The 12,450-nt window shown below is 38.5% G+C and overlaps 1 protein-coding gene across 24 annotated transcripts in view; it reads left to right on the top strand.

The window, feature by feature from the left end:
* Positions 1–5,317, top strand: part of LOC101480717 (CLIP-associating protein 1-A) — a 53,001-nt gene extending 47,684 nt beyond the window's left edge. For all 24 annotated transcript variants that reach the window (XM_076880533.1, XM_076880542.1, XM_076880534.1 and 21 more), the window contains one exon: positions 157–5,317. In XM_076880533.1, coding sequence (XP_076736648.1) covers positions 157–240 — 84 coding nt within the window. In that variant the 3' untranslated portion in view covers positions 241–5,317. The remainder of the gene's footprint in view (positions 1–156) is intronic.
* The last annotated feature ends 7,133 nt before the right edge of the window (positions 5,318–12,450 follow it).

The following is a 12,450-nucleotide window of genomic DNA, read 5'->3' on the forward strand; positions in this document are numbered from 1 at the left end:
TAACCTAAACTGTGTTTACCTGTTTGAATGTTGTCATATAAATCAAGTTTTGTTACAATAACTTAACTTTAGTATAGTGTTTAAAGAGCAGTGAGCTTTAGATTATCTGCAGAGCTCTTGGAGTCCTCTGACCGCGCCGCTGTTTCCCTCCTGCAGATGAAGCTGCTGAACCTGTACATCAAGCGGGCGCAGACCTCCACCAGCAACAGCAGCAGCTCCTCCGACATCTCCTCCTACTAACTCCTGCAGCTTCCATCCTCGCAGACACGCTTATAAACGGTTTCATTCCATCAGCCGGTGATCGACCTGAGGGGCGACGTCACCACCAGTGGGATCATCATCAGTTTCTTTGTAGGACCAGGTGCCTGGCACCTCATCTTCTTGACCAGCTTCTGTTTCCCAAACCATCTTCCATCTCATTCCTTCAGCTGCTGATGGAGTTGAAGTCCCTGAGGAGCTCATGCTGTCACGGCTCCAGTTTCATGTCCATCATCCATAAAGTTCAGCTCGTTTTTTGGAGGTAGGGTGACCCTGGCTTTTGAGACGTTTCATGAAGATCCACCACTAGATGCATTAGCCTTAAGACTTCATCTTCCATCTTCCAGTATGGAAATGATAAATTTTTAGAGGCCGTGTGCCTGAAACCAAGATCTCCTCTTCCTCATCTCATCATCGTCGTCTTTAATCTCCTGGATGTGAGGTGCAGTTTGAAGCCGAGGAGATCGTGGAACCATGAAGGACCTGAAGAGGAGAGTTTTTGCAGTGTAGCTTCCTCCTTCTGTCAGTATTTTTATTCCTTTTTAGTACCTTTAATCCACTTCCTGGACACTGTTTTGCTTTGACACATCAAACCTTTTATTGAATGTAAAGAGCTTTGAGTGAGCGCGAGTCTCCTTCGTGAACTACTGCCTCATCGATGGGACGTTTTCCAGTTTTTAACATTTGAATGAGTTGTTACAGAAAGTGGCACTACGGTCTTTAAAAGGCTGAATCCCAGAGATAATCGAAAGATCAACACAAGCTTTATTTTGAAAATGGGCTCATGCCTCTGTGAGTGCGATGGGAGAATCGACGGGGTTGCACTCAGTCCTGGAATAATCTATTTCAAAAGATGTGAAGCTCGTCTCAGTTTACAGTGATTGATCATTTGGCTGGCCAATGATTTTAAGCACTACAAATCAGCAAAGTTTTATTGTTCTGGGCCCGAGAACCAGCAGAAAACAGCAGTGTTTATATTTGAAAGTCATTTTTTAAGGTGTGAAAAAGAAGGAACAAATTATTTCTGTTTTTGTGGCACTCATCAGTTAGATTTCCATTTAATAGTCAAGGCTAAATATTTCACCTCACAGATCACAGTTTTCTACCTGAATTGGAAAAAAAATGTCAAATGGAAACGGCCGTGTTTTTAGATGAAGAACTAGACTTGTGAGTGAGAGTTATTTTGAAATCACAGGTTTGCTTTAGTTAGCTGTCTAAATGAGCTGTTGGAGATGAGGTGGAGGTTTGAAAGAGACAGACCACACACACAGATTTAATATTCAGTGTTGGAAATTAGATTTGTCCTACATGCGCGTGAACAGCACTTTCTTGTATACGTGACTTTCACAATAAAAGCTTTAGCAGCAGCAGGGTAAATTTCAGCTGATTAAACAGCTTACAGAAGCATGTTGAAGAGCTGATTGTAGGATTTAAGTAATCTTAACTTTAGTTTAGGAAGTTTTGAAATTTAATGCTGCCTTTTATTTATATAAATGTTGTTTTTAAGAAGGTTTTAATATATTGCAGTGTTTGAGAAACAAGCTGTTAAAATACTGCGTTGGACTTCATTTCTAATTGTTAGAAAAAGTTTGAAAAATAGTGTAATTAGTCTTTAAATCATCATTAAATTATCAATATTTATGTTTAAATATGTGTTCCAGTTATCAACATAAAATGTGACTTCATTTAAGCTTTCATTACAGATCTCTACATATGACACAAAGATAACTCGGCAGCAGAAAATACTGACCTAAACACGTGTCGATTTCTCTGTAGCATTTCTGCTGATGTGAACATAGCAGGCAGATTTATTGAAAGACAAAGATTTCTTTTAAGTTGTGATAGGAAGGAAATTTTGCACACAACTGTAGAACATGGATGGATGGATGGATGGTCTGCCCAGTACTTTTTTGGGTTGATCCTAAATTTAAGGAGAGCTTTTCTTCTTTTCCCCTATTTCCGGTCAGAACTTTAAATGCATACTTTCATAAAAGTAGATATAAGAACCAGGACACTTAAAGCAATACTTTCCAATTACACACAAACATTTAAATATTATCACTAATTTCAAGTATAGCACTAATCCATCTTCTTATTTTTTAAAAAAAAAAAGAAGTATTTATTTATTAAAAAATGTAAAAAATGACTGTCAGCTTGACAGACTGAGGACCACAATAAGAAAAATTCCAAAGAAAACATATTTTTGGTGATTGCTTTGGTCGTTCACTCATTTGGACTGTAAATATCCTCACCATCATCTAATTTATGTTAGACAACGTAAAGACTGAACTCACTTTGTAAATGTTAATAAAAAAAATGCACATTTTGTGACCAAAAGGAGACAATAATTAAATACAGATTTATGATTTTTTTTTTTTTCAGGCCAAAGGTAGAAAGCTTCTCATCGTCCTACGTAAATATGAGACTGATATAACGAACAAAAAAGATTAAATTGTCTTTTATTGAGTTTTAAATGGAAAATCAAGCTGATGAGTGTCACATAAGTTTAATTTTTTTTTCAGCTATGGTGGGTTTTTAGTGGCTGTCAAAAACTAAAAGGTCAATCAGCTCCTAATTAAAACCACTGTAATGACAGCAGTGTTGCTCTCTCCTGTGAATTGAACGGCCCAGCTTGGGTTAAACTGGGAGTTGATTAGTTTTGATGACTGCTGTCAAGTTTAGACTACTGTGATTAGGGGACTTCCAAAATACTGTAATATATATATTAAAGCTCAAGCTGAAGGTCAAAATAAAGGCCTAAATATCTCAGAAATAGTATTAGCGGCCGTGCTCTCTGCATCAGCGGCTCCCAAATCGAATGTAAGTCACTTTTTTGACCTTTAAAATGTGAATGACAAACCTGTGGGAAAGATTGACGATCTGAATCATTAGATGCTACTACATGAGCGCGACAATGCTGAACTGCTGAATGGTGAAGTGCCAGTGGTAAAAAAAGAAACAGAGTGGACATTAGCAATAAACTTCAAGAAATCCAGCTGGGATTTCCTTGTGGAAACACTGTAGATTCCCATTTAGGTCCTCCTTTGAGACGCTCCGCCGGTCAGTGTAAAAAAGTGTCATTTTCAAATAAGCGCACCTATAATTAAACCTTCTGCTGCTTATTATAATACTAACAAACGCGCCTAACCACTCTGGTGTATGTACTTTATCTCAGCAGGAAGTGTAGGTGAAGCGATGACGATGGAAAAACGACTGAAATTTTTAATAGTGATTGATCGACTGACTTTCCTGGTGCTGAACTCCGCCCATCACGCACACTGAGTCCAAACAAACGCTCCAGAGGGGGCAGAAGATGAGAAATAATCCAACATTTCCAGCAAAGTGATTTGTTTTCTTGCTGAGAGTCAGATGAGATTACAGAGATTCCATTCTGTAAATTTGGACCCTTTTCCCTTGTGTAGAAATGGCTTGCGTGGGGATCCGAACATTACAGATCATCCATCATTACAAGCTAAATTTTAGATATTTACAAGAATGTCAGAACTTTATCTGATTTTTCTAAGCATTTAGCTTAATTTAACTACATTTTCACTAACTAACATACAATAGTAGACAGTGCTAAGGAACATCCAAGTAAAATCCTAGAATTTGACTCCGTAAAACGAAAACTTCTTGAACAGCTAATCACAGCAACACAATGCATATCATGTGTCAGATAACTGCATTAAAATGCTCCAAAAGGGACTGAGCACAAACTGCCACTACATGCTGATGATGTGATTCTATTTATTATCCAAATATATTAATCACCTCAAGCCAGAGGTCCAGTTTAGGAACTCCAATAGGCTGAGGTGAAGTCTACCAGACAGCTAAAACCTATAGCTGCCTGTGACACACCATCTGGCCATCAAGCAGATAGGCCACGCCTTAATACATGTGAAACAGGTGATCCCAGTGTAGCATGGTCTCTACTTTAAACTAGTGGAATTTCTCAGTGAAATCAAGCTTTGTCTGTCAGTCTGGTTTTTATGAAATTACAATACCTACAAAACTTTGCAGCTCTTGCTCTGACCAAAACTGTTTTTGTAGCAGCTGTGAAGATGTTTACTTCAGCTATAAATTTGGACATTTTACCACAGTAGTCTATGGGGACACTGCCTCTAGCACACATTAGAGGATTTTCAGTTTCAGCATTAGTTTTACTTCCAACCTCTGGGGCTGAAAAGTGAAGCCAATATGGAATCTGTGTTTACATCTTCAGAGGTAGTGTGTTGTCGGATGCATGTAGAAATAAAAATGCTTTCTGTTCTTCCAAAATGCTATACCCACCCTCTCGAGGGTCCCAGTGTTTATTTCTGCACATTCCTGCATATACGTCTGACTCTCAGTAAAAAGCAAACATTTCCCAGAATGTCTTTAAAAGTGAAGGATGTTTCCAGGCCTTACTGAATCTCTTCCGACACATTACTTGGACTGTTAAATGTACTGTACCAGTGGCCGTTGTCACTCTTCTCAGCTTTGAGAATCTGATCAGCGTTTCCCTCTGAACTGAATGTCGAAGTCCTCCATAGCGTGTCCAGTCCAGTGGTGCTGATCCGGTGTTAAACTTGCTGCAGTTTAGGCTACAGTTTTGGCAACTAAAACTCAGTTCCCTTTATTTCAATCTACAGTGTAACTTGAAACTGCGTCTGCATGAGTGTGTCACAGGAATCGTTAAATGTAGTCAACTTGAAATTAAGATTTGAGAACATTATTTTGATTTCCTGATTGAGTGCCTTTGAGGAAAGATTTCTTGCAATACACCTGGTTGTTCTGTCCAATACTAACCTGTACTAACACTATGATTCACTGCTTCTGAAGGCGAGAAGAAAACCTTTTAATGATGCTGTAAATACGCTTCAAGCTTTTTTTTCCCCCATTCAAACGACTTACAGTGCATGGCTCCAGTTTGGTTTTTTTAGTTGGTTAGTTTCCTTTCATGCTACACAGTATTTATATTCTGTTTTATTTCCCTGTGTATGACTGTATATATTTACATGTTTGGTTCTCTTTCACCTGTGATAGATTTCGCAGAACTTGAAATAAACTATCAGACTTCTTTTCTCTATTGTCTTTATTACAACATTTGTGTTTTTTATCCAGGTCCAGTTTTCTACGAATTCATTTGACGTCTAAACTCAATTTAATCTTGGTCACAGGTATCTAATGAAGAGCAAATTTCAACTAAATATTAATAGATTTAAAGGACAAGTGGAGGAAAATTCTTCCCATTTTATAAGCTTTTAAATTGTTTTTATTACCCGTCATTGTAAAAGGCTGATGAAATATTGTTGTCACCCTGCTCTGCAGGCAGACAGCATAAACACCAAAGTTTTTGAATGTTCACTCAAGAACAAGGTGATGTAGGATTATGAAATTGATGCCGTAGGTGCAGCTGCTAAAAATTTAACCAGATATTAATGGGCATGTATGTTCATATTTGAGGCTGTATGTAAACTTCTGACCATATGTGAATTAGAGAAAATCGAAAATAAATTGAAACTTCTTGGTTTTTGAAATTATTAAAGGTGTATGCTGTACAATCATTAAAAAAACAAAAACATACAGTTCAAGGAAATCATTAAAAGCATAAGATTACCATTGGATTCATGGCCATGATGAGTTGAAACTCCTTTCCACAGCTGAAGGTCCATAAATACCTGCAGGCACCATAGGCAGAGGTTGAAATTCAGTTGAAATCAGACTACATTTGAATCTTTACTGGTAAACACTGGGTCTCACCTGACTAGAAATTCAGAAGTGAACCTGAAAGCGAGAGATGCAGCATAAGAAATTCAGTTTCTGTTTAGAGGAATGAGAAACTGAGCTCATTGAACATTTTGCTACAAAGCACAGCAGGGCTTCTGTCCAACACAGGTGATCATGATGATGCTGGTTGAAAAGACCAAATGTAAATTCTCCTCTTTCACAAATTAGGAATCAAACAAAGAATACATAGACAAGCAAAGTCCACTTCTTTGACAAACATGAATTCTCTCATTTGAATAATTTACAGTTAATCTTGAGCTGTGATTGGCTTAAAAGTGATTAACTTTTTGTCTTTAGTTGTTCAACAATTTAGGAACTGATGCAGTGCATTGTAAATGTTGGATTGAGATTCTAATTCCCATTAAAATAAACTGACTTGAGCACTGCAAATGTTTCTGAGGAGGAATCCAACCAGCCAGCAAAGGTGCGGCATGAGTCAACACAAAACTCTAGATGGATGGCATTCCAACATGATGAAATTGTGTCACAACAGAGTTTCACTTGAAAAGAATCAGTTTCTTTCCAAAGGAACATTAAACTGGGCTCACTGATCCTTTCATAACAGCACAACGGAGCTTCTCTCCAACACTGGTGAGTACAGATAATTATGACTGAACAGTTTGAAAGTCCAAATGTGGATCATCATCTAGAGACAAAGAAGCATGCAGCTAAATGTCTACTCTCAGGGTCAACTGGATCAACGGGTTTTCCTCAATAACGCAGCCGTCTTTACAAACACTGGTAAGTGCAACTCATCATAATTTACTGGTACAGCACAAATCTTCAGTTCACTTTGTTCATTCACATTGATTGTTTGTTAACGTTGTCATTTAGTCACAGATCCATATCTTGGCTATATTGTTATTTCGGGGCCACCAAACAGGTTGGAGTCAAATGCAGGACTCTAGAAAAAAGTTTAACAAAGTTCTGTTTAAAATTTAAGGTTCACAAAAGCTCAGGTAAAAGTTTTGCATAGTCAAGTCCAGGTTCCAAACACACAGACAATTCAACAGTTCCTTTTTGCACAGAATCTCTCAGAAACCAAAGTCTCCTTATCAATGATCTCCAGGTTATCTGCACAGAATGAACAGGTAAGAAGGTAGGAGAGGAAAAGAAGAGAAAGAGCAACAACACAGCAAGAGGACAGATGGACCATTTTTTCTTCTTCAACTTCCATCATTCGGTACTTTGCTCTACCTTCACATTCTTCCTCTTCTTGGTGTCCAAAGTCACCACTGCTGCCAATCAACATTCTCCCCTAATGTCTCCCCTTTCATATTGAACCTTTTGCCTATGATGTAGTCTAACTGTGGACATATTCCTCTACTCCTTTGTTCCTCCTTCATCTCATATGTGTTCACAAATATTTCCATCCTTTTCACAAACTCCGCCACCATTTGTCCTTCCTTTTCTCTCTCATTAACATCATAAATATCCAGCATCTCCTCAACACCTCTATAATTCTATGCCGTTCACCTACATGTCCATTAAAGTTTGCTCCAATCAGCACTCTCTCCCCCACTGGAGACACCCTGTACCACTTAATCCACCTACTCCAGAATTCTTCTTTCTCTTCTGACTGTTGAGTATTTACACTGACAACATTCAACATCACCCTTTTGGACTCATGATACTGTCTAACACCCACAACTGGTGTTGTCATCAAACAGATCTAACAGTTTAAAAAAACTGTGTAAAACTGAGTTTTTAGAGCAGTCTGAAGTGTAAACTTTGGGCTCACACGGATTACTCGATTACATTATTTAAAACTTTGGTCATGTTTAGCATGAACATCCACCACTGGAACAGGAGACATGTGACAGGAAAGTAGGAAAAGCAGAAGAAGTCCTCTTTAAATAGAATTAAAACTGAATTTTAAATAAAAACATTTTCTTTTCTTTCTCACTCAGAGTGCAGACATGTCTGCTGCCAGCTGTCTTCTATCTGAAGACATTTTCTGTGCTTCATCTGTCTGGATGTCTTCACTGATCCAGTCTCCACACCATGTGGACACAACTTCTGCAAAAACTGCATCAGTTAACACTGAGATATCAGTGAGAGGTGTCAGTGTCCTTTGTGTAAAAAGGTGTTTAGGATCAGACCTGAGGGTGAGTTTCGTCTCTGAGATGGTTTCAGAGTTTAGATCTGAAGCGGGTGGGGCCAGGTTTCACAATGAGCTCACCCGAAACCCTGGCTGATATAAGTAATTTATATAAATTTAGATATAAATTTCATTTATCCCCCCTCCTCATCCTCCTCTCCCCCCTCCTCGTCCTCCTCTTGGTCCTCCTTGTCCTTGTCGTCCTCTTCATCCTATACTTCTTCACCTCCACGTCCTCTTCCTCAGCCTCCTCTACTTCTCACTCTTTCTGCTCCCTCCATTGTACTCCACACACAGAGCTTACCTGTATTATAGTGCTTAGGCTGATTGCAAAGTGAACTAATTATCTAAAACAGTTTTCACATTTGACAGTGTGCCAGACAGTTGGCAAAATAGTATAAATAATGGCCGTAAATGTGTATAGTTTTGCTAGGAGTGCATTGATCATTTGGAAATTGAGTGTAAAGCAGTGAGTTGTGTTTACAGTTCTGCAAAAAGAGTGCTGTGCAGTCGATTGTAGCTACAGGTTTGCAAAGTGTGTGTTACAAAATGGCAAACTGAGTGCAAAGCAGTGTTTGTGCTTTTAGTTTTACAAACTCAGTGAGTGGTTTTGCTATAAGTATCAATAGTTTTTGAAAGTGTGCTATAAGAATCACAGTTAGGGTTTTAAGCATTCAGAAAAAACTGTAATTTCTCCTTAAAAACAAAATAACTGTTTCTTTACTTTTGGGTTTGTCTGTAAAATTTATCTACAGAAGTGCCTCCATAATCACCAAATTTATGATAGTTGGCCAACATGCTGGTACCCTGAGTGATTTTCAGATGAAATGTTCAATAAAACCTTCTGGTGAAATACTGGCCCATACTATGACTTTTAAAGACACTCAACATAATGACAGCTAAGATAAAACTCTATATTTCTAACACTAATCACTCAGCTGGACAGAGCAAACTAAAAACTCCTTTGCCTCCACCATCTAACTACAGGAAGCTGCCAGCGGCGGGTTTCAGCTTAGGAAGGAGCTACTGTTTCTCAAAGTACATCTCATCAGTATCACCTTATCATGCAGGAAACATACATAGATATCTCCTGTTCATGTTCAAGTGATGACAGTATGTTTGATTCTCCATGTAAGACAAACAGGCTGAATGAAGAATGATAACAGACAGCTCTGGGCAGTGATTCGTAACTTTAAGGAGGGGGACCGAAGGTTATGTTTCAATTACAGACTCCTAGGAAAGAGGAGAGAAGAGTTTTTTTGTACTTAGGACTCATTAAGAAAATCAAAATACAGTCTTCATCTTGATTGGCTGCAGACTCCCATCTCTGCAGGACCTGTACACCTCCAGGACACTGGGGCGTGCAGTTCGGATCTCAGCTGACCCTTCTCAACCTGGACACAATCTGTTTGACCTGCTCCCCTCAGGCAGGAGGCTCCGGTCCATTCGCACCAGAACCTCTCGCCATAAGAACAGTTTCTTCCCCTCTGCTGTTGGACACATGAACAATAACCGTATGACTGTTCCCACCACTAACACATGACCCTACGCTGTGTTCACTGCTTCATTCCATGTTTGGCACTGATCACCATCTGCACTCATGTATATATCTATCTACTTAGCACTTTTAATTTTTATTTTTATGTCTATTTAAGCGTTATCTGACAGTATGTTTGCACTAAGCACCGCAGCAATTTCCTAATGCTGTAAACCTGCTCAACATTTGGCAATAAAACCCTTTCTGATTCTGATTCTGATTATACAGAAATGAACTGACTGTGTCTTTGATTAGAAAAACTGATGTACTCGTTTCAAATCCTTTCCCTCCTGGTCACTCCAAATGAAAATTTGATCATCTTCAGTTTTGCCTCTTGTCTTTTTGTCAGGGCCACTGTCTCCAAACTGTACATCATGGCAGGACTCACTACATCTTCTCCTTGTTACACCTGTCTCTCTCTCATTCACACATACGAATTCTGTCTTACTTCTCCTGACTTTCATTTCTCTGCTCTCCTACCTCCACCTCGCCAGGCCCTCTTCTTTCGCTATAGCTCACAGTGTCTCTACAAACATCAGTCCACAGAAACTCCTGCCTGAACTCAGCTGTCAACCTGTTTATTACCACTGTAAACAAGAAGTGAACCCATCTGTTATTTTGATTTTTTTTTTTCTAATTTCACAATGTAAGAGGAAATATCATTGTAGCTTGACCCTGTTAACCATGGATTCAATCAGCACAGCAGAAGTTTAGGAGTCTTTATTTAAATAAATAAATGAATAATAATAATAATGGATTGCATTTATATATCTATCCAGCCTGGTAAGGCTGTTTCTGCTGCACGATCCATGTCAGCATCAAGGTCCCAGGATCCTACTACATAAACAGGAGAAGCTGATTAGCAGAACTAGAACTAGAACAACCCCTGCTGGCATTGGTCCATGAACTTCTCTGCGCCAGTGACTGGAGATTATTAGGGTAGAAAATAGTAAAAGACAGATGATGGCAGTAAACAGCCAGACTCTCGACATATGTGAAGTCCTATATCCAAAACCTTAAGTTTCCAGTTTTGAATTAACTCCAGTCCGACATGATGGAGCTCTTAGCAGGAGGCAGAGAAGATGACAAAGTCAGAAGGAGGACATCCAGGAAAATTCAGCCTTCCGACAAAGTCACTAGTGCTAAAGGTGATGCTCTTACTTCTAAGCAGGAAGAGATCCCAAATAAACAGGAGGAGTCTCAGGATGATCACCATCTGTCAGAAGATCTGTCACAGATGTGGCTGGCTGCCAGTATCTTAGGACCTAAAATGGGTTATTTGCTAAGCTGTCTGTCTTTTTTTTTTATAGCTTGTTTTGTTTGTTTGTTAAGGCAAATGGTCAGGTATGATGACTGCACGGACAATAAGTGAAAAAGCAGGAAATCAGCAATGAAAATCTTTGTATTCTTATTTTTTATTTTTACATGTGTCTTTAAAACACTTTGCAAATTCTATTTTTTGAGTTGTCAGTAGCAGGTTAAAAATGCATTAAAACATGGCATTACATTGTACAATATATGTTGTGTGCACAAAACCTAACAAAACACATTAGACGTACAATTTGTTAGGCTTTTTTCAGCAGATTTTTTTTGTTGTTTTCATCCAAATCTATCCCAGCCCTGCATTAAGGCAAGACTGCTGCAGCATGATATGTGAAAATCCCACTCCATTACAGCTACAGCTTTTCTCCTAGCATCATATAACCACTATAATACTCTTAATACAGCTAATTCACGAATCTCATATTATACTGATGCCACAGTTTTACCAGGGCCTGTAATTATAAAGCTAAATAATCGAATCTAATGCTTAATATTCCAATGTCATTTCAGCTCCCTATGTCTGCCAGTCCTGCAGTTTTGTCTCTTTTTAACTGCAGATGAATCACTTGCAGTGCAAATTATGTGACAAACTATTGCTGGTAGCTAGGAAATGTATTTTCATTAATTGGGTTAAGGATAAACCCCCTCTGTGACTTTGTGGTACAGAGAATTATTTAAAAGTTATTCCTCACAAAAGAACTTCTGCTATTTTAGGAGGAAATGAGGGTCTCAATGTTTGGTCCCCTTTGCTTTCTTATTTGCCAAATGATTTGTCCCAACTGTTGAGGGGGGATGGTTGAGATTAAGATGTTCTCAGTTAAATAGGAAGTAAGCGTAAAGGACAATAATTCACTCTTGGAGTTTAGCCTTTTCTCTTTCTAAATCTGTGGGTAATTGAGCGAAAATATGTTTTTTTTGTTGTTGTTTTTTCTCTCTCTCCTCTTTACACCATATGTATATTTGTACAGGTATATAATGACTTTAATATATTCCCTTTGGGGTTTTTTTCTCTTTTCTTTTCTTTCTTTCTTTCTTTCTTTCTTTCTTTCTTTCTTGTCTGCATGTTTTATGCTTTTCTTGATAATGAATAAAAACTGTTTATAAAAAAAACTGCAGATTTTTAACCAGTAATTGATAACTGCATGTCCTCAAGCAGCAGCTGTGAGGTCAGCGTCTGTTCAGCCACACTATCCACTCCATCGGCAGGTCACCGGCAGGCTACCCGCCGGTCGTGCTCCCAGTGTGGGTTTACTTTTGAGGAAATTCCCCACAGATGGTGTTAAAGAGGCTTACTTCAGGTAAGATGGTTTACTGCTGTTTAATCTGCAGGTCAAATGCCAATGTTGTAAGGTTAACAAGAAGATCAGAGTTTGCAAACTTCAATTAAACCAAAGACAAAATGCCTTAAAGTCTTATCGTTATAATCTAATGAAGGATGAATTAACCATTAAGTGGATCTTGT

This window comes from Maylandia zebra, linkage group LG23, assembly GCF_041146795.1.
Source record: "Maylandia zebra isolate NMK-2024a linkage group LG23, Mzebra_GT3a, whole genome shotgun sequence".
Classification (NCBI taxonomy): Eukaryota; Metazoa; Chordata; class Actinopteri; order Cichliformes; family Cichlidae; genus Maylandia; species Maylandia zebra.